This window comes from Cygnus atratus, chromosome 17 (assembly GCF_013377495.2).
Source record: "Cygnus atratus isolate AKBS03 ecotype Queensland, Australia chromosome 17, CAtr_DNAZoo_HiC_assembly, whole genome shotgun sequence".
Classification (NCBI taxonomy): Eukaryota; Metazoa; Chordata; class Aves; order Anseriformes; family Anatidae; genus Cygnus; species Cygnus atratus.
Window position 1 is genome coordinate 4726374 of NC_066378.1, and position 22834 is coordinate 4749207.

The window sequence follows — 22834 nt, forward strand, 5'->3', positions numbered from 1 at the left end:
TGTCAGGCAGTGCTAGGGTTTATGAGAGATGACTCATGGGCATCAAAAGAGTGGTTACTGCAGGTCTGCAGGTAAATCATACGTGCCACGTGGCTCCACTGCTGATACGTTGTATCTGCTGTGGTGTTATCATGCAATTGTTTTGGTTTTGTGGTGGGTCTGTGACTGGACTTAAGTCACTAAATGTGTAATACAGTTGTTTGTGGTTGTGCAGTGATGCACAAGTCTGTTTTACACAATCTTACTTGTTCCAGGATTCAGTTCTGGATGCTTTCATGGTATGGTGTAGTTTGGTTAGTGTTGCTATAGTTTGGCATGGGGGGGGGGTTCCAGGCTGTAGTGTATAAGCCACTGATGGTGTGCAAACTTCTTGGAAGTAAAGGCCTCTTCAAAAAAAAAAAAAAAAAAAACAAACAAAAAAAAAAAACAACAAAGCCTCTGTGTCTCTTACAGTTGAACAACAAAGAGCCATACCCTGTCTCATGACCTGGCTCAGAGCAAGGTACAACTGCTGTTAGCAGTCCTGCATTAGAGGAGAGGGCAGAATTGGTGACTGAAATCCTTTCAGCCACAGAGCTATGGAAAATGTCTTAGGCAGCAGGCTCCTGCAGACATAAATAAGAGAACTGTAGCAGTACTCAAGGCAGATACAAAATCTGCAACCTATCTGCAGTCTATGCAAAGGACAGTTCATGATGGTCCCAAGCGTAAGAGAGCAACAGATTTGTCCCTTTTGTCATTGTGCCCCTTTTTTCATTTCCTCCGTTGGACATTTACTAGGAGCCTTGCGTGACATATCTGTAAGACGCCTGTTTTGCTTTTGGTACTGGTATACGTACCATTTTGGGTATGTGCCTGAGCATCTAAGGGCTCACTCAGATCAAGGATTTTCAAGCTTTTCCTTTCAAGGGGATGGCCAGTATGCTCTTTTCAGCTCATTAATTCCATTGTGTGCATCAGCACTGTAACTGTTCAGTGAGATTTTAACATTTTATTTCTCTGGAATTGTTAGGGGCATCTCTCTGAGCTGTAGCAAATAAGAATATCAAATTGCTGCAAGTGAGTATGTTTATGTATTCAAACAAATTGAGTCGACTGCATTTTTTTACACACAAAAAATCTTGTATCCTGGCAACTGCAGAGAGGAGTTTCTTTAAAGAGTAATTAAAGGTGCTTCTATTAAATACAATATAGCCTAGGAGAACAGAATCATCAGGACAGAGCGTTATGTTACTTCACAGAGGCATATGGGCATATGCAGTACTTTTGCAGATGTATAAATACAGCGGTCCACTTTTTTTCTAGGTCCTAGGTGTGAGGGAAAGAGGATGTTGCTGTATGTGTATCTAGATATATCCATGCATGAGTACACATTTTTCTACTGAGTGTGATGTGTAAGGTTTTCTTTTTTCATGTGTTCTTTCTGTACAGGAGAAGAATTGCAGCCATGAAGTGACAGTTGTTCTATTTTCTAGAACCTTTTACGAAGCAAAATCTATAGGTAAGTAAATTATATGTTTTCATGTTACTATTTTTAACTTTTCTCCTTCTCTCTTGAAAGGTCGTCACTGGCTGGCAGTGACTTTTTTTCTGCTATTATTTTATGCCCAAGTCCTACCAAGCACAATGGATACACAGCCGTTCTCCTGACAGCACTGCAGTGAAAACTGTACGTGGAAGAATATGTGGCAAATTTTCTTCCTCCTACTCATGCTGTCGTATTGTTTTAAAACCAATTTAAATACTGTGTAGGAGATCTAATATTTATCAGAGATATTCTCTTTTATAATGGAAAAAGCTCCTCATTAGAAAAGACAAGAGCTGTTTCTATACATGAACGTAGGATAAAATTATTACTGCCTCCATTTCAGATGAGTTTCCTGAAACACATCGTGCATCGGTTCGGCAGGATCATGAGGGAAGATTTTATGAAGATTTTTACAAGTATGTCTTCCAGTTCTTTCATCTCTTGTCTCTCAGTGTATGGACAACCCTTGTGGAGAATATCATGTTATTAGCTGTAGGACCTTGCTAAGAATTAGGAGTGTGAAAAGCATCTGTCTGAAACTGGCAGCACATTGTTCCATTCGTGAGTGCACACTCATGTTTGCTAGGTTAGTCTCCCACTTGCATGTAAATATTGTAGTGTTTGCATCTTACTGGAATTGGCAGTGAACCTAAAAGTTCTGTAGTGTTGGGAGTAGTTTTTGTGTAAGGCTTGGCTTTTTTTTTTTTTTCAGATCCTCACATTTATGAGTAGTCGGAGAACAGATGGAAAGAGTGCCATTGCTGAAAGCACAATTTTTTCCATGTCACAATAAATGCAGCTGTTGAAGCTGTCATTTAATTCTAAACTTGTTAAGGATTTTACCACTTTGCACAACAGTGACATTATTTAATATGTGATGTTCTAAATGTTTACCTGTTTATAATCAAGAGATTAAACTCTTCTGGTTAAGGATATGCCCAGCTTTATGTGTGCATCTACTCCTTAACGTCTACTACAAATACACAGTAGTTCTAAAGTGCTGCCTCATTGCTTCTGTGTAGCTTCCTTTCATGATGCTTACTAAGTTGTGCTCTTTCTAGAGTTGTAGTTCAGAATGAGAGACGAGAAGAGTGGACCTCATTGCTTGTGACCATTAAAAAGCTTTTCATCCAGTATCCTGTGCTGGTACGACTAGAGCAAGCAGGTAAAAGAATACAATGCTTTTATCCTTTTGCTTTTTTTTTTGTTTCGTTTGTTTGAAATCTATCTGTAAGCTCTAGTTTCAGTTGGAGTCTGGTATTACATCACTTAACTGCTCTCCCAAGGAAGTTATTTTGCGTGGGTCTTTCTGTGAGATGAACCAATTCTGCCTGTAAATTGTTGATGTAATAGGGCTTACTTCCAATGCAGTTTTTTTTTTTTTTTTTAAAGCTAGTTTATACAAGGATGATGATTTTTTTTTCTTCTGAACACTTGTCCAGAGGGCTTTCCTCCAGGTTACAATTCTACATCAGCACAAGGGAACTACCTGGAGGCCATAAATCTTTCATTCAATGGTAAGTTATGAACAATGGATAAAAATGTACAGAGGAGGGACCATTAAAGCAGCTTTCAATAAAGGGGTGTCAAGTTCTCTTGTTAAGGAACACTTGTATGTTCCTTAACACCAGGTAAAGGAGGGAAATGTTAAGTGGTGAAACTATCATTTTCTGCCTCAGAAGAAATTGTTTTGTATGCATCTCTGGAAATGGCTCTCATAACTAAGAATTGGGTAGTTCAGGCTTCAGATACCATTTATAGAGCCTTGTTCGGATGAAACATTTTCTTCTAGCTCTGTATTCGTATGCGAACTTTTTATAACAGAAGTTGAATTATTTTTATTTTGTAAGCCTTTCAAAAGTGGGTTAGTTCAAATGTGACTTTGGCGAATGAGGTTGATCCATCTTTTTAGCAGGAAGGTGGATTTGATGGGATTTCCAAAGATCTGCTTTTCTGTGATTCTTTACATCTGATATCTTTCTGTCCTCTTAATGGCTGTCTTGTAACTTGCATGAGACAGAGCACAATATGTTATTTAGTGATTATCAATGAACTTCACCTTTTTGGTTTATGATGTAGGTTTTTTTGGTTTTCAAGATTTTTTTGAGATCTTATATTAAAGAAAAAAAGAACAAACCACTAAGCATATGAGAAAAATACTCATTTTGATGTATCCAGTTCCCATTTTCTCTTCTGCCCTAACTACTGTCTTCTTCTTGTAGCTTTATTGACATTTATTGATTGGACAATGCTACATTCAAATACTTTCACTTTTGCATGGGGTTTGTGGAAACTTGCTTAATTCTGGTATTAGTAGTTACCTCCTTTGCTCTGAAAACTACATCCAGCATCTTTTTCTTGTAAAGTATTCCCTGACTCTTTCTTTTAGTGTTTGACAAGCATTATATAAACCGGAACTTTGATCGGACTGGCCAGATGTCCGTGGTTATCACACCTGGTGTAGGGGTGTTTGAAGTCGATCGCCTCCTTATGATTCTAACCAAACAGCGGATGATAGACAATGGTAAATAACTGGAGACTATTTGTAATTTTTATGAAGGCTAACGGTTGTATTTGGAAAAGCTCTAGTCTTTTCTTGCTCTGAAAAAGTATCTATTGTAACTTTTGTACTCTGGAAAAGAGGGGTTACAGCTGGAAGGCATGTGTCCACACTTCGTATTGAAATGGCTAGATTTTTTAGAGAAGTTGGAGGTATTTATTTGTATTTATGATAGTGGAGCATTTCATCAGTCCATGCAGACCTTCCCCTTGAAGGATAATCCTGCACCTAGTTTAGAAGAAGCACTTCTTATATCCCCACTGGCACTGTTGGTCTGCAGCTATATCATGGGATTGCTGGTTACCATTTCCATTTTCAGTATGATTATGTTTTTAAATCTTGTATGAATACAAAGCGGGGGCTCACCTCAAGTTGGCAGTCTTTGGATTAGCATATCAGTGCTGGTTGGTGGATAGCTGAACTCTACTGTTCTTTGTTTACAGGGATTGGTGTGGACTTGGTCTGCATGGGAGAACAACCACTGCATGCTGTACCACTCTTTAAGGTAATGCATCCTTCTGTTCCCTTCTCTGTTCCTAGTAGAAATGTTACTGAATTTGTGACTAGATAGACGCAACTAGTTGCTTTGCCTTGGAATTCCTCTTACAGCTTCATAATCGCTGTGGACCTGGAGATTCCAGGCTGGGTGACGACTACAATATTCCGCACTGGATAAACCATAGGTAGGTAAACGCTTAAGGTTTCTGAGAAGATACCAGCCTTTTCAAAACATTTCTGCTGTGCTTTCCTTTCTGTACATCTGTTGAATTCTTTCTTCTTCCATTGCTTATTTCCTCTGCTCTGCTGGCAAAGCAGAGACAGATATTACAGTAGTCTTGCATAACTAGGAGTATTCTTGTAGAACTCTGGGTGTCAGTGCAGTATGTCAGAGGTGATAGGCAGTTTGCAGAGGAAAAGGTCTTAATCTTAAGCTCTCTTTCCAACTAAGCTGTAGCCTTAACTATGCTCAAAGTCAGTCAGGATGCTTAAAAAAAATACTGTCACTTCAGCTAAGTTGGTTATTAGTGAAAGTAAATGCATCTCAAATGAACAGTTATGGGTAAAGAGAATGTGAATAACATGGGTAAATGTTGGAACAGTTACAGGAAACACGCTTAATTTTACTTTGCTTTACTCCAAGGCATGGTAGGTTTTCCTTCTGCTTTCTGTTAAACACGGTGTCATAATACTCTGTCCTCTCTCCCTACTGACAGAGATCAGGGCTCAGAATAAAAACTAATTCTGCAGTCCTTGTTCTGCAGTAGAACTTTTCTCTGTCTTTTAATACCTCATTTTATATGCATGCATTGACTGACTGTCCTGACCAATAACCATTCAAGTGTTGCTTATACGCAATCTTTTCAGGTAGCTGGAAGACATCTGGTCCTTGCCTAAGATGAAAGAGGTGTTTGAAGGCTTTGTAGCAGGGCAGGATTTAAAAGATTCAGATGACAAGAAACAGATGTTAATGAATAAATTACTTCAAATGGGAGGAGGTCCTTAGTTTTCAAGAAGTTGATGTGAGTCATTACTGTCATGTAAATTAGGGAAAGCGTCATGTGAACTGTGCAGTACTGTATAGACGGTGAAAGCTGATATCTTTCCGTAGAAAGAGGAAATGAAGTTGGGAATGCAGATATCAGCATATTAGGAGGAGGTCTAGACTGAGGTTGTGGGGGAATCATAGATTCTCTCTAGTTAATCATCTGCAAGTGTTCTTCAGATGTCATGTTATGCAAAGAGAGGTATCCCCTTTTCTTCATTTAATAGCTAGCTCAAATTCATAATCCGTTTGCTATGTAGTTAACCAGCCATGTTCAATTCCTAGAAGACAGCTTAACCACTCTCTTTCCATTTCAGTTTCTACACATCCAAAAGCCAGCTCCTATGTAACAGCTTCACTCCGCGGATCAAGCTGGCAGGGAGAAAAGTAGGTGTCTTTATGATTATCTTTTCTTCATACTAGCTTGTCAGATCTTTTCTCAGCCAAGCATCAGAATCCTTCTAGCAACAACGGTCACTACGTTTCTGTGTTTAAAAGACAGTGCAAACAAATCTGTAAAGGATTGTTGCAGAGATTGTGGATGAGGGACTGGTTTCTAAGTATCTATCTTTTCTAGGATTAAACTATTTGAGAAGTGTTTTAGCCAACATAAAAATAGCTTAGTGCTTTAATGGCGAATTCTATGGAGAGGAGGAAGAGTGTTGGCGAAGATGTGTTTTACACTGTGGTTTGTGACTGAGTATCAGTATTTCATACTTAAAACGTGTTATGGCTGTCTCATAGGGTGAGCTGGATAAACTCTTAAGTTTGATGCTTTTATCATGCTGGGGGATATTTCCTTAGAATATGCTGACTGTTTCCCTTCTCCTTTTCTCTTTTCTCTCTCCTTTTCCTGGTAACTTCAAACTTCTTTAATTGGACCCTCCAGCCACTGACTGAGAAAGCAAAAAATAGCCGAGATGCCTGTGAGTAATCTTGTTCTGGAATGATCTGTCCCACTGACTCCCAGACTAACAAACAGCTGTAGTAAGACAATGGCACAAACAGCAAACCACTGTTAATAAAATGCTGGAAGGGACAATTGCAGAAAAACGTGAAAACCACATAGTCATTATCCAGGACGTTAATGTGCATGTATGAATTGCCTTCTCGACAGATAACTAATAAGGAGGGAGGCAGGAGTTTCTATCCTGACTGCTTGTCACTTGGGTAGAGAAATAGGTGAGCTAGCACTAGCATTCATGAGAATGGGACAGGAAGGGCATTTGCTGGTTTGGGATGCTGTCAGTGTTGTGCCCACAGATTACAGTGGGAGAAGCCTGCATTCTTCTAATACCATCTCATTTCAAGAATGTGTATGTTCTAGAAGGGAAGCTGTCCATTTCTGTAATGTTGTTTTAAAATGTGCAATTCTCTGTGTGATCTGAGGCATCTGTCCATTCAAGGATTTCTTTATTGATTATTGATTTAATCTCATGGCTATACAGGGAAAGATATCAGAGCCTCGGCAACTCTGATTCAGAGGCACAGTCTTTGATACTTGAGCTGACGTCCGCTCCAGCTGTTCTGTTCATCAGATTGTAGTACGCAGTTTTTTTCAATAGATACTTTTTAGTGGTGAGATTTGGATGCTTCTGCCTTGCAGATCTTGAGCATTCTTGAAAGAGGTTCCAGTGTTATATGATTTTTTTTTTCAGCATTAGGGGCTCCAAAAGATGCTGAGAATGCCCTGCCTATCCAGGTTGATTATGATGGCTATGATGCCCAGGTGTTCAGACTGCCAGGCCCATCCAGAGCCCAGCGCTGCACCACTTTCAGGTAAGAGGACTGTGAATGTACTAGTTCGAGAGCAGCAATGTTATGGTGCATTTCTTGATGCATAACATGCTTTGAGAAAAATGAGGCAAATTAAGCTCCACAAGCCTACAATTGAACAAAAAGTTGTCTGTAGCTAGAACTTACTGCTGGTTGTTTGTTATTGTATTTCTAAAACAGCATGTGGGATCTATGAAAAGGTGTAAGTATGCATTTTTTTGTTGCATTTTTAATTTTGCGCGAAGAAGGATGAAGTTAGTCTCCCTGGCAAAGTTTATGGTTGATTTTTCAGCCTAAGTAAGAAAGTACTTGTTGTAGAAATAACATCAGTTTAATGCACTGCTTAGTAACTGGTGCTGAACAGAGTGGTGAGGAATCTTCCCTGAAAATGGTGTTTTTCTGGATGAAAGAAGAAATAGAGTATCTCAGTACTGGTTCTGAAATAATTCATGGCCTTCCCTCTGAGAAGAAAGATTTATGATCCTCAGGTCCTGGCCAAATTAATTGAAAAATGTGTAAATTTTAGTGCTTTTTCAGGGATGTGGGATTGATGAACTTCTGAAGTATTTTTTGGCTTGTCTTCTTTCAATGGTATTGCCTAAATATGAGGAATCTGTGCAAGTGGACTCTTTTGTTAATATGAATAGCTTGTAGAAATCCACACTGGAGATGCCAGTACAATTTAGTAGTAGTTAATAATTTCATGTAGCTTTCCTTTAGCTAAATTTTCCTAGCAGCATGGGCTCAGTTCTAGTATCTTCTAGACCACATTTATATTACTAGCTTGATGTGATGTCTGTAGAACTGCATCAAGGGTCAAGCATGCTCTTTTCACAGCTGTTGTGCTGGAAGCATTTTAGTGTTCTGTTCTTCTACTGCATAATGCACAAAAGTATTTAATATCCACATAGTCAAAAAATGGTGGTAGCTTCTTGTTAGTCCTCTTTTTGAGTTCAGCTATTGAGTCTTTTACATGACTTGGGTCTGTTCAAGCCCCTTGATAATGAAGGAATGAATTGATCTCTTACGATTTCATATCACTGCACATACTCGTTTCTTTTCAGCAGGTCTGTGAGGGAGAGAGAAAGTCGTACACGAAAGAGCTCTAGTTCCTATGATGTCTCATGCAGCCCTTCTCTCCAGAGCCGCACTTTACCTCCAGAGGAGGTGAGGAGCCAGGCTTCCGATGACAGCTCCCTGGGCAAGATCTCCAACATCCTGATGATCCCACGGCCTCATCTGCACCAGTATGAAGTCAGCAGCTCTTTGGGCTATACCAGCACCAGAGGTCAGCCTGAGGCAGATGGGACAATACCTTAGGTGGTGAGAGGGGAGAGAGAAGATGGAAGTTTGTGCTAGCCACTGCCAGGCCAGCACAGGGAAGATGGTGCTCATATTAGCATTCATACTACAGCTTTTCTGCAGCTCCAGCTATGGCTGGGTATGCATTCTGCCTTTATCCTTGTCCAATTCCATTGCATTTTTTAATTGGCTTGTTCTAAATAGAAGTGTCCTGATAGTGATTTGCTCTTTTCCCTTGCCTATTGCCTTCCTTAATATTTGACTATTCTCTTGTGCCTGTCTCCAAGTGTGGACATATGCAAGTAACTTTTTATCATCCAGGTCACCTATAATTTGTGAAATGAGAATAGGCCTTAGTGAGCCTTGGGGGACCCTGCTTTTAACTTCTCTCCGTGGGGAGTTACTGTCGTTAAGAGTCACTTTCTGGATCCTTTCTTTTGACAAAGTACTGCTGAGCTATCTTGGTGTATTAGCAGTGGTGACAGGCTCCTTTTTTTCCCCTTGTAATTTAATTTTGTTCTCAGACAGTATGTGATATCTTCACAAGCCCAACTCATTTCTAGGTGAATTGTGTTCCTCCTGCAATTGCTGGATCTACTGTAGAATTCTATCCCTGCAGGCTCCTGGTGCCTCTCTTCATGTCTTGCTGTCTGACACTTAATATCATATTTGGCCTGTTACAGGAATTGGACTTAATGGTATGGAACAGCTTTCCAACAGGGAGCTTCACATTACATTTATCTTCGATGTATTCTCCCCCTTGTCAATTAACATATGCATAGATATTCTGGTATTTTCTGTTTCTCCTTTAGTTTGAAGGATAGTCTTATGACTCAGCTGAAGGTGTGCAACTGGATGGGGATGTAAGCGGAATAGGACTGATGGGTAGGGAAGGGTCAGGGTAATTGGAATTCTTCCCGTGTTCTGATTTAGCAGTATACAGTGGTAAACGAGACCCTTCTCTTTGGGATTTCTATTTGTTGAACAGAGTAAATGCTACTTAGTCATCTGGTGTATCCCTCTTTCAGCTATTTCTAAATAACTGCACTAATGTTCTACATAGAATAGTAATGACTAACTGCTAGCTTGCTGAGATCGTGTCCTATGTCCTCTGAAATTAATCCCATATTTCAGTGGTCAAATCTGAAGTTTACAACAAATGTATATGTTGCTCAGTTGTGCTTTCTGCTATGTCTTCGGGTACTCATCCTGAGGTTTCCATTTGTCACCTCAGACTTTTGTTTTGATTTTTCAGGAATTCTCAGAGCTCTAAGTAATTCTTTGTAGTTGACTTAGCAAGTGATTTCCTTATGGTTTCATTAGTATAAAGTGGCACAGTGTAGAGTAATGTTGTACTGGCAAGTGAAATTATTTTCTTTCTCGTCTGGATTCTTTCTTGTGTTGTAACTTGCAGATTGGATTGAAATTGATTTCAGCTTATCTCCCTGCTTGTTCCTCAACTGTCCTTGTTCCCAATTACTCTGGGGAGTCTTTATATCCCGAAGCAATTCACTCTTTTGCTTGGCCTCTGCATGATCTCACACTGACTTTAAGTTGTGTTTTCTAGATGTCCTTGAGAACATGCTGGAGTCTCAGCAACGTGACTCCAGCGCCCCTGGGAGGTTCCACGTTGGCAGTGCAGAATCCATGCTGCACATTCGGCCTGGGGGATATACGCCCCAGCGGGCGCTGATCAACCCATTTGCCCCATCCCGCATGCCTATGAAACTTACATCTAACAGGAGGCGCTGGATGCACACTTTTCCTGTGGGTAAGTCTGTTTCATAGCATATTAGGTAACTAAGAATTTTTCCTTGTCCAGCAACAGGAGGACCATTGTGAACTCTTGCCTTGAAGTACTATGTACTGTAACACTGGTTGACATTTATAGACTTGATAAAGCAGAGATCCTTTTCTCTTGGAAGTACTATCATCTATTGGTGAACTTGCAGCATTCGATGCAGTGGAACAAGCGTAGATAGAGGCTGTTGATGTGAGTCCTTGTAAGTAGGCCCTGTAAAATGTTTAGAAGAATATTCTGCTCTGCTGGCTTCAGGGAAGATGCCAGAGGTTCAAGTTCGTGAAGATTTCCTAAACTTGCTTTCTTAATTTCCATTAGTTATTTACCTATGGTGTTGACAAAAGGGGTATGAATGAATGAAGACAAACAAGAAATCAGGACGGATGAGATGATTAATGATCAAACTGTAATTGTTTAGGTCCATCAGGAGAAGCTATCCAGATCCATCATCAAACTCGTCAGAATATGGCAGAAATGCAGGGCAATGGGCAGCAGGATTTGACACATTCCTCTGCTGAACTGCTTGAGCTGGCTTACCATGAGGCAACTGGCAGGTGAGGTCCTCAGGAGGGATCAGGATGTTTAGACTTTGCATGAACACCCCTTTTCATTAAAGTTATGTGTGTGTTAGGAAGTTCTATATATGTAAGGCAGTTATAGGCTGTGATCTGTAAGTTGAATAATATAGTGTGTCAGTGCCGCATATGCAGCATGTACTTTTATTTTGAGATGTAAAGCTGTTTTGGGGAGGCTGGAGGTCGTTCACCTCTAATTTGGGGTAAGCAGTGGCTTATCACAGCTTGCAATGCATGAGCAATACAATGAATCATTCACGATCATTCAAAATTGCATTATAAGAGCCTATGTCTTTAATTCTTGACTTCTTATCCCAGTAATTGTGACCTTCATCCTAGAATAGAATGTTTTTTAGCACAGGACATAGCTTTGCCTCACAGCAACCGTTGAGCAGTTTGTCTTGTCCATTCAGTCCTATTTTCCCCATGCTGTTAAGAAACATGCAGCTATGATGAACGTCGGGGTGGATTGTAAGTGAAAGTACTTGTGTTCTTAAACTAATTTGCTCTTAAAAAAAAACAAGCTTTTGCTGGTGTTGGAAGCTTATATTGACTGTTGGCTCTGAGAAGTGGGAAGAATCCCACTGTTGCTGGTTATAGCATGGGTGTGGGGAGGCTGGTTTTACAGTGAGAGTACTTAGATCCCTCACTTAATCTAGGCCATTTTTCAAGCTGCACAGTTCTCCAGTCTCCAAATATGCTCTTACCTCTTTTTTATCTGATTATTCTTTTATTTACAACATTTTGTCCTTGCTTTTCACTGTACTTATTAAATATTGTTTACATTTTGGTACCTTAGGCAACTTCAGAATTGCCTATATATATTTTTATCAATAACTTCGGTATTTCTCCCCATTTTCTTTCTTGCATGCTTGTAGAAATTTTTGTTACCTGTTGTTTCAGGACGTCCAGGGTGAGTGAGGATCCTCTTGGTATCTTCTGCCTTTTTAAATTTTAGGGATTTTTTTCCCCTGCTGTCTTCAAGCCATCCTTCAGGAAATTGCACAGTCTAATTATTTTTTCATGCATTTACCTTTTGTAGGAAAATTGTTGTCCTATCTTATACTTTGTGTTATCCTTTAGAATACTGTAATCCCTTTGTGTGTTGTATTATTTTGATATTATATCATCCTCAAGTCTTTGTTCCGTAGTTCTACAGTAAATAAGATGATTGCCTTCTCATTATTTCATAAGAACATCATAGTGTGTTAAAATTTCTGGTCTTAACACCAGTGTCTTCTGCTGTCACGTTCTTGATAATTCTCTGAATCTTTTTGTGGTCGCTGCTGATGACATACTCATCCAAAGCAATTTGCTCACTCTGGAATGTTGGTTTTCTAGACCATGAAATCAGATTAAGTAAGTTAGTTTTGTTTTTCTCATGGGAGATGTATGAGTTCTCCACCATCCTGTGAATATAGTGCATTGGTTATTGCTAGAGGCAAAGAACACAACAATATGGATAGATAGGGAATATTGCTACAGCTTTTTCAGTCCTGCTTTTTGTGCCTATTACCATCTCTGCAATTATCATTAGGAACATGGTTGCAAAGGCTCAGCTGAGATGGCAGGCTGATTACTTGTTATTTGTTATGTCAGTTCTTATTGAAAGCATGGAATGGCGTGAGTGTGGAAAAGTATTCGTGTTAAAATACAGGCTGCTTTGTTTTTCTCTAGACATACCAGTTCTCGGCATCCAGGTGACGGTGCTTCCTTCCTGGGCTTCAGTGGAACAGAAGAGTATTCAAATGGTCTGTCTGGCAGCAATGGTGCAGGTAACAAAACAGTGACTGAGCATGGCGTTGGGAGACAGAGCTCTTATTAACAGTGACATCTGTAAAGCAGCAGGCCTGTTATGCATGGTAAATTCTAGGATGTAGTGTTTTCTAGCATTTCTTGTTGTCTAGTAAAGCACTTTCTTCAGATTTTAAGCTCTTTGAACATGGCACTGTTTATACCAAATGTTATTGACGCTGCCCGAAATATTTAATCATATTTTAAAGGGAAGACACATGTTTGTGCTTTCAGTTGAAGATTAATGTTCTTTCTTACTCTTACCAAGGCCTGGATCAGTAGAAATTCTTAATATTTCTTTTGAATCCTGTAAGTGGAACAATATGCCACACTAGCATTCTGTTATGATTTTGCAGCCTACCTTCTGATTTTATGGATGTGCTTTTTAGGTAGGACACATGGAAAAGAATTTTGATCTTTTGTAATTTAACATTCAAGACTTCTGTTCTTTTTTTAAAACCAATTTGAAGAACTTTTTTTTTAAAAAAAATTCACCCTTCAATTTATATTTGGATGAAAACAATGTTTTTCCCCTCCACTCACACTTTGCAGAGCCATAAAGCTGTTTGTTTTTTTTTTTAGCAGAGTTAGCTTTTGTCTGTCTTATCTTGTTTTCACATAGTTGTATTAAAAGTAATTTCTGTTTCATTGTTTCCTTCCGTGGGTTTTGTTTGAATACATTTCATTTCCATGCTTTACTTTTTCTGCCTTCCAGATGGCAGTTGCCAGAGCAAAGTCTAAACTGTATTTCAGCTGCTGGATATAATTTGCACAACATAGATGTAGAGCATATCCTGGCAATAAACATACTTGCATTTTATAGAAGTCTTTCACGTCTTTAGTTTGGATATAAATCATGTATATGGTGGAAGTTGTTCTGTGTCTGTCTTGGTGCAAGTTGTTATGAGCACCTTCCCTGACTAAACTCCCTCAGCCATCTGTAGCTGCCATAGTGTGACTCAGTGATCTGACTTATGTTTCTCCCTTACGGTTTGAGTCACATATGAAATGGAACAGGTTTTTTTATTTCCAAAAATATGATTTCTCAGTGAATCTCATTGGCTCTTCTCTGCTGCCCACAGCGTGTTTTGCTGCAACATGTGCTTCAGAGTGAAAAATTACTGCATCTATTTACACTGACATTCTGTGTGCTGTCTCTATTGTCCAGCAGATGGTAGATGGTAGTTCACAGCAAATAAATCTTGTTGCAATTCCCTAACTAGATGGCAGGTGGCATTAGTGGAGTTAGCGAAAGATGAACGGCAATTTGAGCCATTTCCTCTGCTGTTTTACTGGTATCATGATGGAAGCAGATAACCATCCTTTCTGTTAGTAAATGCTATTTAGAATAACAGGTATGGTGTTGATATCAATTTCCTGGATAAATCTATAAAAGTCAGTTTTATAGAAATGGCTCCTTTAAATGTTTAAAGGCCTCCCAAAGTTTGTGTTTTGATAAAAAGCTTTTCACGTCAGCTATTTTTCTTGTCTTCTCAGCTGCTCATTTCCTCTTTTGTGCCACAACAGCTGTTTATACAGCTACATGGTGAAGCAGCTCAGGGAACCGATCCAACTGAAGAGTAACTTGGGTTTTTCTTTGTTGGATGGCTTGCTTGACTGTAATTGTACAAATATTGATGCGAATACAGCAGAAAAATGTGTAATTCTGTGCTTTAAGAAGTTATTCTTCTCTAACTCATCTCTTGTTCATAAAACAAGGAAAAGCAATCAAAATCATTATGGTTTTGGGTTCTGAATATATTTAAAAGTTCTTTAGCTTCTGCGACTGAGATTAGCAAGTTGCTTTTTTATGGCTTCTCCTTTTCAAGATGTGTTACACCATTTTGGGCAGGTTGTTTTTTGCTTGTTTTAACCACTGAACATTTCTGATGGGATGTTCAATTTCTGTCCAAGATGTCTTTTTTCTCATTAGTTGCCTTTGTGTTCTTTTTTGCTGCTCAGAACCCTGAGCTCTTTAAAGGCAGTGAAATGCAATACTTTTAAAATTTATGCATGTTCTTTATTTTTGTTTGAAATGAAAGTAAAGTGCATAGTTGCTTAAAATAAAATACATATTTTTCTTTCTTGTAGGGATGAACCTCAAGCCTCAGAATAAGGATTCATTGGAAGATGCTGTCTCTAATTCTCCAGATCCAAGTAAGAAGGAGGAAGGTTTGGAAAAGAGTTTTTGTAGGTGTAAAGATAAGGAGAGAAAGGACGTGAACGTTTATAGAAGCATAAGGAGGTGGTAGGCAAGAAACTGAAGAACCTTATTGCCTTTTGGCAGGATTTTATTTTGCCCTGCAGTAATTGTCAGGATCTCCCTACACTGTACATCTCACTGATTGCAGTTCTACATTTCTTAAGAATATATGAAACTAGTTGTCATAGTACATGTGAAATTCTTTTCTTACCAGACACTATTGGGCAAAAAGTGAAACCTGCTGAACTCTTATCTGCCTCTCAATATGGAAAGCTTGATTGACACCAGCTAATTGAAGCAGAAGTAGTACAGTCAGTTCTGAATTTGGTACCATTTACTCAGAAACATGCACCTTCACCTAACACAGAAACAAGTGTGTGACACTTTACAGCAGTCCTGTATAATACTTTAGTGCAGTGCTCTTCCAATTAATGTTAACATCTTTATAGTAAAATAACTGGGTAAGACCTCTGTGAGAAGAAGTTAAGAATTAGCAGTTAGCCAAGTGCCTTGTTGCAGATTGTCTGAGGCAAGTTCAAATATAGTGAAATAGTGAACTGAAGATTTGATATAGTTTAGTTAGCCTTTGCTTTTAAATGTCTAATTTTCAAGTTTTCTGTTTTTTTTTGTAATTTTGAATCAGCAACATAATTCTAGAAAAGTGTGGAAAAGGATTGTTTTTCAAGTTACTATTTTTCTGGTCTTCCGATTCCCTCTGTCTTCTGGTTTTATAACTGTAGAAATATTCCCTTTTCCACTGTTGTATTATTCCGGAAAGAGGCTGGTCTGTCATTCTCTCTCTGTTCATCCCCAGCTCCTTCTGCAATTGTCTAGGATGCAAAGCTGGTCTGATTTTCTTGTTCAGACTTGGAATGTTCATCTTTTTTATTAATAATGTGTAAATGCACCTGACTTGCTGTAATTTTGGCAGAGCAGTGGCTATGTTGGTTCTAGCTTTCGATCAACAGAAAATTAAATGCATTAACTTTGAGTGCTATTTGCATGATGGGATTGAATTAGCATGTGCACTGCATTGTTTAACAAACTCTGTCTCTTTCTCTCCCTCCCTTTTTCCTGTCTTACTTTCCTTTTTCCTTCCCACTCCGCCTCCTTTTTGTCCCTGTTGTCTTTATGCCAACTCCGTACTTGTCCTTCATTCTTTCTAACATTCCACTTCACACGTTATTTTCATCTCCCTCTGCACCCTGTTTTTTCATGGGTGACCATATGTGCCCCCATTGTCTTCCCCCAATGATGCAACGAGGCAGTTCTGACACTGTCTGCTCCCCCCGTAGTGCCAGGCTTCTGTTGTACAGTTGGAGTGGATTGGAAATCTCTCACTACTCCGGCATGTCTCCCTCTTACCACGGACTACTTCCCCGACCGTCAGAGTCTGCAGAATGATTACACCGAGGGTTGTTACGATCTCCTTCCGGAGGCCGACATTGACAGGTTTGGCCAGCGCTTTTTTTATGAAGTATCTTGCATTGAGTCAAAAGTGCTTAAGGTGCGGTTGATAGGAGAGAAATACTTTGAAGTTTATACAAGAAAAAGATGAGTTGCTAACATAACTGGCAGCAGAACACTTAGATTTTTCTCACTTCAGTGTTAACTTTGCACCCTTTCTGATGTTACCATATGACAGTATTATGTTCTATATCTTGTTAGAGATAGTTTATGTACAAAACTTTACTTCTCTTTTCATGCTCTGTTGTATTTTAATAAAAAAAAATAATCAACCTGGAGCTATCATCTTTGTTAATCTGTTTTCTGTGAAGTATTTTGGAAACTGAATGAACAAATGCACATGTACTTATAGTACTTAAGGTGTTTATCTCCACTTTCAGGGATATTTAGTTTAAAGAATCTTGGAGGAAAATAGTGTTAGCGGGATAAATATAATTTCTTGGCTTCTGTTGGAGGTCTCTGGTAACTGTTTTTCAACTGGTATTTTTTTTCTTCCCTGAAGCTGTTTTATCTTTTTAAACATCTTTCAAATTTTCCATGATTTTTAAGGCAGCATAAAGATTTGTGCATGTTGCTGGTTTGGGGGAACGAAACAAAATATTAGTCAGGGTGATTGAAGCACATAGGAAATAGTAAGATTAAAGACAAAACAGAAAAAAGAAATGTCCCTTTGTAGCAGGAGGGCAAATTTCAAGAGAGGAAGTAGTTGTAAGAGCGTGGCATAGTGATGTCAAGTCTCTCCTCATGCTAGCTGTTGGTCGGTGTTTGAACTGTCTTTTAATCTCTCTCAGCTCCAGACTTCCCGCTGTGGGAGAGGATGGAGTGTTGCCTGCACACCCGCAGTCCTGAACTGTGCTGAACATTTACGAACTGCACTGAGATTCTCTGTAAAGTGCTGTAAAAGTGATCAGTGATATATTTATTGGAAGTTTAACACCGGTTGTAAGCAAATCTTTTGGACTTCGTGTCTGTAACTGGTTTAAAAACTGCTTTCAAAGGCATTAATAACTATTGTCATACAGCTCATCATCACCTGTTTTAAACAGAGGAGTACCCACCCATTATTCTCTCCTCTTCCTGCAGGTTGGTTTTCACAGACAGAGGGCTTCACTTGCACAGGGCCCAGGGCAGGGATAAATTCTCAGTTAGGAAACACAGAGCTAAGAATAGGTGTGTGGTCAGTTTCCTTATTCTAGTCTCCTTCTTATCCTTTGTGTTCAGGAGAGATGAGGAAGGAGTGCAGATGACAGCCCAACAGGTGTTTGAGGAGTTCATTTGTCAGCGTCTCATGCAAGGCTATCAAATTATTGTGCAATCCAAACCACAGAAACCAGCCACAACTGTGCCACCCCCACTCAGCAGCAGTCCCCTTTACAGTCGAGGTGAGTGACTTGGGATTAAGAATTAAGTCTGTTGTCTTTCTGTCCTTCTGCCAATGTCAGTAACCTCCATGACTCAGGCATAGATGCTCATTGAAGCCTTTGGTGGCAGAGAGCCTGATCTGGGCTCAGCACAAACAACTGAGCTGCACCATGAAGGAACAGCTGCAGGGTTTTTGAAATATAGTAAGAAATTGGCCTCATATTCATGATGGGGAACCCAAATTAAATATGTCTTGAGTGCAGTTTGGGTGAACACATCTTAAACGCAATTCACATGGTGACTGCAGGGCAGGCACATCTCTGTTGGAAGACAGACCCAAACCTCCAAAATATGTGTATCTGAAAGTTAATCTAGAAGCGTTTTCCGAACATTAAAATATCTGTGAAAGCAGTGTCAGGTAGGCAAGTAAAGCTTTATTGTCCATGAGTCAGCTAAACCTAGTTAAACTGCAGAGGACTGGGAGTGTGGAGTGAGATGGTCTCACATTCGGTTGAAGGAATCTGGTTTACTGTTTGACTTCAGACTTTTTCTGGGTATTCTCCAGACAAGTAAGAGTGATTCAGTGCTTATAGGGCAGAGAATACACACAGTTGGGATGTAGCTGTTGTTCACTGGTTTGGGAATGAGCAGAAAGGCTTCTTTTGTAGGGGTTAGTTCCAGGAATGAAGGACAGAGAGGAAGGAAGAGTGAACCTGAGCTCCTATTGTAGCCACCAGTTTCTCAACACTTTGTGTTGTCTGTTCTCTGGTTGGCCTGCCCAGAGAAGATCTGTATTGGTGGTGTATGAATTGTGAATGCCTTTCTTCAGTTGTAATATTAGCAAATGTAATTAACTGTAAGAACAGAAGGCTCGTTGTGGACATGTCCCTTAAAAATGTGGACTAAAAGATGGCTTTTAGTTTGAGTTCAGAAACCTGGTTCTGGAGTCTCTTTCTATAGGTACGGTTTGTTGACAAAGTTTTGACTAGTCCAGTAAGCTAAAAGGCTGTGTGTTTTGCTTCTTACAAATAGGTCTTGTATCAAGAAATCGGCCTGAGGAAGAAGACCAGTACTGGCTGAGCATGGGCCGTACTTTCCACAAAGTAACATTAAAAGACAAAATAATTACTGTGACTCGATACCTGCCAAAGTGAGTATCTCTTTGGTTGAGCAGTTTGTTAATGTTCAGATGAAGGTGCTTTTCCAGCTGCCTGGACTCGAAATAATGTAATGTAGAGACTTCTCCCTCTTTAGAAGAAAGAGCGACACTGTCATTGATAAGGCTGATGTAAAGGTTTGTGTTGTCTTTTTTAGGTATCCATATGAATCTGCTCAGATAAACTACACTTACAGCTTGTGCCCCTCACACTCTGACTCTGAATTTGTCTCTTGCTGGGTAGAATTTTCCCACGAGAGACTGGAAGAGTACAAGTGGAATTACTTGGATCAGTATATCTGCTCTGCTGGTTCGGAGGATTTCAGGTGAGGTTTCTTTTTCCATCCAGGCTGTTCTGTGTCCTAATTTCCTCTTTTCCATTTTGACCTAAAATTTCTTCAACGAGTTCAACCTACAAATGCTCAGTACTCCAGGGAGAGTAGCTGGCCTGCTTTCACTTGTGTGCAGCTAACAGCTCTTACTTCTGTAGGAGTCTTACTCAGTGCTGCTTTTGCATTATCCGATCTTTGATGCAAACTTTGGATAGCAAAATTCAGCACAAACCTTTTTTTCTTTGATACAAATGCAAAGAAATATGGGGGCATTTTGTACCGTGCAGATGTTTTTCTTGGCTACTTACTCATTTCTGGATCTGACTCAAAACTTCCATTTAGTTTTGAATCTGATGGACACTTGCTTTAATCCTAGGCCTGGCTTAACTGCAGCCCTACTTGTAAGCTATATGGAGCAGGTCTTCTTGTTAGTGGGATGTCTCCACTAGTGTCAATAGCTTTTTTGATATCTTCTCTGAGTGAGACCAGTGTTTATGTCTGTTTCTTTTTGGTTCTCAACCAAAACGCTCGCTGTTCTAACATTATATCTCTGACATTCCTTTTTCTTTGCTTGTTTTGGAGGAAAAGCCTTTGTAGCCTACCTTTTACAGAAAATAAAATATATTCCCATGATACAGTTATTCTGAAGATGGCCTTGTTTTCACTTCTTGTTCAAGTTCTCTTTGATGTGTTGCAGTACTTCCCAGTGGTATTCATTTTGCTGACTGCTCCATTGCATGTCTGCTTCTTCTCACATGGGGGACAGCAGAATGAGATATTTACTATACTTGCTGAAATACACAGCTGATAGATATTTCACTTACTGTAAAATCCTTCATAAGAAGCTGTACTGAACTATCGTGTCTTCCATGTTCCTTCCTTCAGCCTCATCGAATCACTGAAATTTTGGAGGACTCGCTTTCTCCTTCTGCCTGCCTGCATCAGTGCCACAAAGCGCATTATGGAAGGAGAAGTGCACTGTGATGTGTACGGAGACAAGCCCCGTTCTGATGAGGAAGAGTGGCAGCTCCTAGATGGATTCATTCGCTTTGTGGAAGGTTTGAACCGCATTCGTCGACGCCATCGATCTGATCGAATGATTCGAGTGAGTCAACTTTTAGTTGGGTGAGAAGCTGAAGGCACCTCTGTCTTCTTTGTCATCCTTCGAGGTTTTTCTGCACAATCTAATGGAGCATTAGCAGAGATACCTGAGACAACCCTAAGCAAGTTGGGGTAAATGTGCGTGTATAATGTGTGCACCTGGATATACAGCACAGTGCTATGCTGACTGATGTACTATTTCAAATCTGAAATAGTATGGCCATATTAGCACTTTGCTGCTACTGAACTAATTAAATTAATTACATTTGTCGGGAATGGGTATATGTTGTGGTTTAGCCCGGCTGGCAGCCAAACACCACACAGCCGTTCGCTCACCCTCCCCCCTCCCTCTCCGGGATGGGGGAGAGAAACGGGAAAGTGAAGCCTGTGAGTTGAGATAAAGACAGTTTATTAAGACAGGAAAAATAATAACAATAATAATAATAATAATAGTATTAATAGTAATAATGTGTACGAAATAATTGATGCACAATGCAATTGCTCACCACCCGTTGACCGATGCCCAGCCTATCCCCAAGCAGCCGGCCCCCCACCCCGGCTAGCCACCCCTATATATTGTTCAGCATGACGTCAGATGGTATGGAATACCCCTTTGGCCAGTTTGGGTCAGCTGTCCTGGGTCTGTCCCCTCCCAGCTCCTGCTGCATCCCTAGCCTGCTTGCTAGCAGGACAGAGCGAGAAGCTGAAAAGTCCTTGGCTTGGTGTAAGCACTGCTCTACAACAATTAAAACATCAGCATGTTATCAGCGCTCTTCTCATTCTAATCCAAAACATAGCACCCTGCCAGCTACTAGGAGGAAAATTAACTCTGTCCTACCTGAAACCAGGACAGTATATCATGCTGCTATGGCTGGAACCAGAATTGGAACTCAGTGAGTTCCTTCTCACTCAGTGAGAAGCCAACCTCTTCTGCACAGCATACCTGTGCCTTTACCCAGCTGGTCTGCCCTTAGCACAAACCTGGTGCCATCTTTTTGCAAGCGTGCATCGCTTTGTGCAGTGGTTGTGGTTAGTCTGCACACATTGCAGATTGTGATGCAGATCATTGGTGAAAAGATGTGTGAGGGAGTGAAGCTGGTAACTTCTAGCTGAATTGGCTGTGTGCTGCAGACTCAGGAAAAGGATAGTGAAAAGAGAACCATATGGGTGAGTTCTTGATAAACAGTAGTTTTAAGAGGATCAGGTGAAACGGGTTAGTGTGTATCAAATTCATTTCAAAATCACACACTGAATGGGATGATTTATTTCAGAGCAAAGCCATCTTATTACCAGAACAATATCTGCTTTATTTTGATAACAGCATTCATACAAAACACCAGACTGTTCCGTTTCTTGTGCACCTGTGGTTAGCTCCCTTTTTAAAGTTTTCCTAATAAACCTCTGCTGATGTGAGGTGTTGTGTTTTGCTTATTAGTTAAGCCTAGTTTGACTAAGTCTGTGATGTTATTCTTCCTTTGTTAGAAAGGGTCTGCCATGAAAGGCTTGCAGATTGCTGGTCCAATTCCCACCCACTCTCTGGAGCAGCCTGGGCCTCCCATTGGGAAGAAAGGAACCTCAGCACTCTCTGCTCTGCTGGAGATGGAAGCCAGTCAGAAGTGAGTCTGTACAATAAGGCTGTGTGAAGAGCTCTAGAATATCCTTTCTACATATCTTCCACCTGATCTGACTAAGGCAGACTGGGGCAACTTTGTGTTGAAAAAGGGGGTGGGGGATCTTGCTTCTTCACTAACCTTGTGGTAGAGGTGGGGGCATACTGTGCTTTTCCAGCTACTTCATTCTGTTTCCATGATAGAATGATCACCAGAGACTGGAAAGGAACAAGGTGACTATAGAAGTTCATGTCTAGTAGTTTAGAAGGAGCTCCTTTGTATGTAGCATCTCAGTCCATCACATACGTCATCCATTTCTGATTTGCTGTTACAATCATATCCGTATAAGAGCTTAACTGGAATATGTGTGCACAGCATCAGTAGAGTAGGCTCAATATAAACATTTGGTAATGAATGTAGCCTAAAGAAAGTATCTTCTGTGCACTGATGACAGTTATTGAAATGTCTGAAACTTCTGAGATTCTCTTTCAGTATGGATCTAGAACAGTCCAAAGAAACTCAGAGTGCTAATACCAGATATGCTGAAAACACAATTTAAAACATTGTTGCTGAGATTTTAATAAATGTAATGGTAAGAAAACTGAGTAAGTTCAAGGGTTTGTGTTTATGTGGAGTAAGCAGTACTTAAAAAACATCGGATTGGCTTTGTGCTTCAGAGTGTAGTGAAGCAAATGGCTGAAAATACAGTAATACCCCTCTGCAA

The 22834-nt window shown here is 40.0% G+C and overlaps 1 protein-coding gene across 9 annotated transcripts in view; it reads left to right on the forward strand.

The window, feature by feature from the left end:
* Positions 1–22834, forward strand: part of DEPDC5 (DEP domain containing 5, GATOR1 subcomplex subunit) — a 46623-nt gene that overhangs the window by 6792 nt on the left and 16997 nt on the right. For 3 of the 9 annotated variants that reach the window (XM_050714210.1, XM_035556746.2, XM_035556750.2), the window contains exons 10-30: positions 1432–1501; positions 1872–1944; positions 2590–2693; positions 2971–3045; positions 3918–4052; positions 4532–4593; positions 4698–4771; positions 5949–6018; positions 6521–6557; positions 7290–7410; positions 8475–8695; positions 10277–10480; positions 10929–11064; positions 12763–12860; positions 14971–15036; positions 16378–16534; positions 17771–17931; positions 18944–19061; positions 19226–19393; positions 20285–20504; positions 21983–22116. In XM_050714210.1, coding sequence (XP_050570167.1) covers positions 1432–1501; positions 1872–1944; positions 2590–2693; positions 2971–3045; positions 3918–4052; positions 4532–4593; positions 4698–4771; positions 5949–6018; positions 6521–6557; positions 7290–7410; positions 8475–8695; positions 10277–10480; positions 10929–11064; positions 12763–12860; positions 14971–15036; positions 16378–16534; positions 17771–17931; positions 18944–19061; positions 19226–19393; positions 20285–20504; positions 21983–22116 — 2504 coding nt within the window. Of the gene's footprint in view, positions 1–1431; positions 1502–1871; positions 1945–2589; positions 2694–2970; positions 3046–3917; positions 4053–4531; positions 4594–4697; positions 4772–5948; positions 6019–6520; positions 6558–7289; positions 7411–8471; positions 8696–10276; positions 10481–10928; positions 11065–12762; positions 12861–14970; positions 15037–16350; positions 16535–17770; positions 17932–18943; positions 19062–19225; positions 19394–20284; positions 20505–21982; positions 22117–22834 lie in introns of all 9 variants that reach the window. The other 6 variants (XM_050714207.1, XM_050714208.1, XM_035556749.2 and 3 more) reach the window with 3 other exon arrangements.